The 6,000-nt window shown below is 44.6% G+C and overlaps 1 protein-coding gene across 1 annotated transcript in view; it reads left to right on the top strand.

The window, feature by feature from the left end:
* The first annotated feature begins 278 nt into the window (after positions 1–278).
* The window catches only part of Ccdc112 (coiled-coil domain containing 112), a 33,140-nt gene continuing 27,418 nt past the window's right edge, over positions 279–6,000 (top strand). Inside the window, exon 1 of the mRNA XM_028894125.2 lies at positions 279–504. Coding sequence (XP_028749958.1) covers positions 388–504 — 117 coding nt within the window. The 5' untranslated portion in view covers positions 279–387. The remainder of the gene's footprint in view (positions 505–6,000) is intronic.

Here is a 6,000-nt window from a genome sequence, read left to right as displayed (position 1 = left end):
CAGACCACCAGCACAAGGAAAGCTCATATAAATACAAAACTGCGCCACACCACCCCAAGTCCACCTTGGCGCCCAAGCCAAGTCCAGTAGTCCTCATCTCCATCCCACAAGCCGGCGTCGGCCCCGCCCCTTCCGAGCTCCGCCTTTAACTCTGTCCTGCCCTGCGCTTCCACCGGCGTTCTCAGCAGCCACGCCCCGGCACAGCCCCGCCCTCGAGCTGCCCGTCCCCACCTAACCACGCCCACTCAAGCCACGCCCCCGGGCTGGGCGGGGCCGGCTTCGTGCCCCGCCCGAGTGGTCCAGCAGTTGGGAGCCGTCGGCGGAGCGTGGGTGAGCGCCCACTGGAGCGGATCTCGCGCGGAGGTGCGGGAGTCTCGGCGAGGGAACATGGCGGCCCTGACGACCGTGGTGGTGGCGGCGGCGGCCACGGCAGTTGCCGGGGCGGTGGCGGGGGCAGGCACGGCTGCGGGGACCGGCGTGGGAGCGGCGCCGACGCCGCAACAGGTAACGGCGGAGGCTCGGGCCTTGCTCTCGGGCGAGCCTGGCGTTTGATGGCACTGAAGAGCCAGGGCCGTGCATTGGGTTCTGGGGTCGGGCCTCAGTGGACGCCCCGGCCGTCGCTAAGGGACTCCCTTTCTTCAAAAATGGGAGCCAGTGATGGGAGCTCTGGATATTAAGTCGGCAGTGACCCAGGGCTCCAAGCAAGTTGGCTTGGAGAGAGTCTGAGCACCAAGAGATTGGGTCTGTTGATTGCATCGGTGCAAGAAGGGACTTGATAGGTGTTTGCCAAGATGGGGGTCTTAAGGACCCCATCTCTGCAGGGTGGCATGGGAATCTTCCGTTCAGATGACCAGACCCCTTTTTCTGCATGGGAATCTTCCGTTCAGATGATCAGACCCTTTTTTCCTGCTTCAGTCTTTCTCTATAGCACTTAATACCACAGGCTATGTTCCATATTTTATTCCTGTTTTAACATTATCTTTCCGCCTCCATGGAAATGAAGGGTAGGCATTTTTGGAAGCTTTAGTCTATTGTATTACTAGCTCCAAGGACTGTGCCTATTGTGTGCCCAAGACGGTGCCTTCGCGATAGTAGGCACTTACTAAATATTTGTGGTTCAGTCGAGATGTGAAGGAAAGCTACCGTGAGCCAAGGACTGGCTCCATCTTCCTTTTCTAAGGGAATATGGTGTTCTTTCTAGTATGAAGTTAAGGAAATCCCATGTAGTGGAAGATTTTCTTGCACATCCTTTGTTTTTCTCCTCATTCTCTCTGTATCTATATAACCCCCAAAATAACATATTTTAAGATGAGGTATAAAATAAAAATTTAAAATCGGTTATGTAAAATGCTTTAAGTATGTATTTTAAAAACGCATGACCATTGGTTGTGGTTCATCCCTGTAATCCCAGCATTCAGAGGCAGGGGTGGGAATGTCAGGAGTTAGAGGCAGTACCAGCTACACAATGGGAACTTTTCTAAAAAAACAAAGCAACACAAACAAACAAAATACCAAAAATAAAAGATGGTCTGATACCAGTGGTTTAATCATGTTAAATGTCTTGTCCCTGAAAACTTTCTGCCACATTGTAATTCAACATGATTTCCCCACCTATGTCTATATAGCCATGTTATACATGCTGATGTACCTTTCTTACCAACTTCCTAATGCTCTTATTGCCATACACTATCGTGATTATGCTTCGGTGATTCCCAAATGTTGTATTTCCCTTTACAGGTGGTTGGATCAGAATGTCCTGTGGATCTATTTCACTGTATGACATTTAGTAATTCCTGGATACATCTTTGGTTGTCACAGTGGGCAGGATGTGCTACTAACTACTAACTACTATTACTACTAAAAGGTGCTATTAACACCTAGTAGAGACTGGAAGACAGTCCCCCAGTGAAAAAATATCTGTTTGGTAATGTCAATATATTGAGATTGAAAAACTCTAAAATATATACCTCATAGCTGAGAGTCACAGCAGTGATGCGGTAGAATTTCTCGAGAACATTAAGGGTTTTGTTTTTGTTTTTTTGGTTTGTTTTTCTTAGTTAAAATAGGGGCTTGGAAGATGGCTCCATTGGTGAAGTGCTTGCTGCATACCTTTGAAGACCTGAGTTTGTGGCTGGGTGCTCCAGCATGCACCTGCAGTCCCAGTGCTGGAGAGTTGGAGGCAGATCCCTGGGGCTTGCTGGCCAGCCAGCCTCGCCAAATCAGTGAGCTCCGTTCAGTGAGAGACTTATGAAAATAAATAAATAAATAGATAAACGAACAAATAAGGTGGAGAGCAATTAAGGAAGACAGCTGATGTCAACCTCTGACCTCCTCATGTATGCAACACATGCAGCACATACATGTGAAAGAGTTAGGATCATTGATGTCCTATGTTGTGATGTTTTGGACAAGCTTATGTGTTGTTTGTCCTTCATACTCCTCCTAATGTCTCTGCCACCACACGCACACACTTACACATACTAAACCTGCACCCTAACACTGAACTTCAGTATTTGTCAGATGATTTATGAATATCTGTACTAACCCTAAAACCATGAATGTTTTCTGGAGAAGAGATAATTTTTATCATGATAGTCTGATGATACTAGGAATCTCTACCAAAAGGTCTCAAGTTCCTGTCACTAGAGTTCCCTTAACAAAGTACCACAGATGGGTGACTTAACAGGAATTAATTTCCCCACTCCTCTAGAGGCTTGATGTCTAAAATCTAGGTGCTGTGAGGATTAGTTTCCTGTGAGGTTTTCCTTCTTGTCTTCTTGCTGCTTCATCTGTTCTTTGCTCTATGTTCATGCAGGGAGAGAGATCTCTGGTGTCTCATAGAATACTTTGTGCATGGTCCATAGGATATGGAATGTTATACATTTCTCACCTATTATGAAAAGTAAAATTATCTGTGATTTTTTTTTTTTTTTTTTCGAGACAGGGTTTCTCTGTGTAGCTTTGCGCCTTTCCTGGGACTCACTTGGTAGTCCAGGCTGGCCTCGAACTCACAGAGATCCACCTGGCTCTGCCTCCCGAGTGCTGGGATTAAAGGCGTGCGCCACCATCGCCCGGCATGATTTTTAATATTTCTGTATTATATGTTCCTATTCTCTCTGAGCCTTAAGTTATATAGTAGTTTCCTCTAAAATAAAACACTCCTTCCTAGAGAGAAACTCATTAAGTCCCAGATGTTCTAAAGGAAGGTAACATGGAAGATTTTTAAGATTTCAGATATGGGCTGGAAAGATGGCTCAAAGGTTAAGAGCACTTGTTCTTTAAGAGGAAGGTTGGGTTTGATTTCCAATATTTCCATATACTGACTCAAAACCATCTGTAACTGCAGTTCTGGGAGATCCAAATTCTTCTGGCCTCTGCAGATACCAGTCATATACGTGGTACACAGACATACATATAAAATAAAAGTAAATCTTAGAAAAAAGAAGACTCCAGATGTTCTAAAGAAAGGTTCCCTAAGAAGGAGGAAGTAGACAACTCAGAAGCTTCAAGAAGTTCCTGAAATTGATCAAATGCACTAGGGTCCTCCCTCCCTAAGCTTATATAAGCAGGAAAGACTGCTGAGAGGCACTCTCAGACTAGCCCAGGTTCCTAGAAGAGGTAGATAAGAGAAGTACCTTGAAAGAAGCAGAGACCAGCTGTACCGCCTGGAAAAGTTACCGTCCAGTTGAGCTGCCTGCAGGCTGTGCAGTGAGCACCAGGTTTCCACTTTTGTGAGCTGTCACTCATGCTGGGGTGGGCTTTGGTGATGCAGCTGTCTTTGAGTCATTTCTTCTGTAAGTCACCCCTCACCCTTACTCTTGTAAGTAACCCCGATAAAACTCATTGGTTCACTGAGTTGGACTCTGGCAGTTGCCCCTTACTTTGGTCTATTAGACTAAGCAGACCTTTGCTCACCGCTCTTCAGAATAGTGTCACCAGCTCCTTTCAAGGCTGACTACTATTCCCAGATTTCCTATTTGTTCCTAGCAGCTGTTCTTTCAGACATTTTAGTTATTGAATTATGACTTTAAAACATTGTAAAACTTTATTATTGTTATTATGAGAGAGAAAGGGAATATTCTTGAGTACCAGAAGGTGTGCATAGATAGATAGATAGATAGGTAGATAGATGGATATTCTTGAGTACCACAAGGAGTGCATGTGGCATGGCACGTACTTCACCTGCTGAACCACCTTGGCAGCCCCCATTTTTGAAGAATAACACTATCACACTATCTATAATAACATTCTATCTATAATATCTATAATAACACTATAACACTATCACACCTGGTTTTGAACCAGGTGTTAGACCACACACAGGGCTCCGTGTCCTTTGTTTTGGTTCTAGTGGACTTCCCTCTAATGACCTGAATGTTATGTCTCTTGGCTGGCTGGAATAGTCCCTCAATAATAACTACATTCCATGGGACCTAAGAGATGGCTCAGTGGTGCAGAGTTAGTTCTCTGGAGGCCCAGAGTTTGGCTGCTAGCACCTACATTGGTGGTGTACAACCACCTCTAACTTCAGCTCCAGGGGATCTGATGCCCTCTTCTGGCCTCTGAGGGTACCTGCATACAAATCTCTCTCACACACAGGCACACACAATTTTAAAATGTTTAAAAGTTAAAAACAGCCGGGTGGTGGTGGCGCACGCCTTTAATCCCAGCACTCGGGAGGCAGAGGCAGGCGGATCTCTGTGAGTTTGAGGCCAGCCTGGTCTACCAAGTGAGTTCCAGGAAAGGCGCAAAGTTACACAAAGAAACCCTGTCTTGAAAAAAACCAAAAAAAAAAAAAGTTAAAAACAAAATGTACATTCCAGATTTCTCTGATTTTAAATGTCTTCAAAGTGAATTTCCTGTAAAAGTCATGTACATGTACAGGGCTGTATATATGTCCAGGTGTGCAAGGCTGAGTAATGATCTCCAAGGCTCTGTACATCCTAATTTCCAGTACCTGTGAGTATATAACTTTATATCATAAAAGAGACTTGGCAGATGTGATTAAAGACCTTAAACTGGAAAGATGAGCCTGGATTATCTGAGTGTACCCAGTGTCACCCCAAAGGTCCTTTTAAGGTAGGCAGGGAAACCGGAGTTTGTAGGAAGCACTATGACAGAGCAAGAGAGCAGTTGTGTGAGGAAAGGGTCCTGAGCCAATGAATGAATGAAGGCAACTTCTCAAACTGGAAAATGGAAATGGATTCTCCCTGGAAGCCTCTAGAAGGAACAAAGCCCTGCAAGATACCTTAAGTTAATTAATATTTTAGTGAACAAATTATATACTTATGTGCCTCAGTTGATAAATGTATATAGTATATAATTATTAAATCAAGTTAATTAATGTATCCATTCCATCTTTTTTTTTTTAGTTAGACATTTGGAAATTTATCTTTTATTTTGAGTCAACTTACTGTACCAAACTCCAAACTTCCTCCATGTACTAGGTACCTCTCATTGCTGTGACAGAATACCCAGGACAAGTTGAGAGATGTTTATTTGGACTCATGGTTTGAGGGGTTACTATCTACTGAGGAGGGAAAACAAGCCGGTGGGGGTGTGAGGCAGCTGGTCCCATTGTGTCCATGGCCAGGAAGCAGAGAAAGATGAATGCTGGACTGGGCCCCTTGTCTTTTTCGTCAGTCCAGACACCAGCCCCTAGAACGATGCTGCTACCCACATACTGACTAGTACAGTTGACCAGCAGCTGCTCATTCCCTTCCTCTCCTCCCTCCGGTCTCTGGTAACCATCTCTCTACTGTCTTTTTCTATGAAATCAGCTTTGTTAAAGAATCTCCATATGATAAGATCACGTGGTATTTGTCCCTCTGTGTTTGGTGTGTTATACTTACTATAGTGTTCTTTAGGTTCACACCGTGACTTAGACCTGATTTGCAGAACTCTCAGAGGTTAGGTTGGTTGTGGTTCAGTCACTACTGTGTGCAATTTCTGGTTAGTTTGTTATAGTGGTAACCGAAAGCAGGAAGAAAGACTTGAGAA

The sequence above is a fragment of the Peromyscus leucopus genome, chromosome 19, assembly GCF_004664715.2.
Source record: "Peromyscus leucopus breed LL Stock chromosome 19, UCI_PerLeu_2.1, whole genome shotgun sequence".
NCBI classification, from domain to species: Eukaryota; Metazoa; Chordata; class Mammalia; order Rodentia; family Cricetidae; genus Peromyscus; species Peromyscus leucopus.
This window is presented reverse-complemented; position numbering and strand designations above follow the sequence as displayed.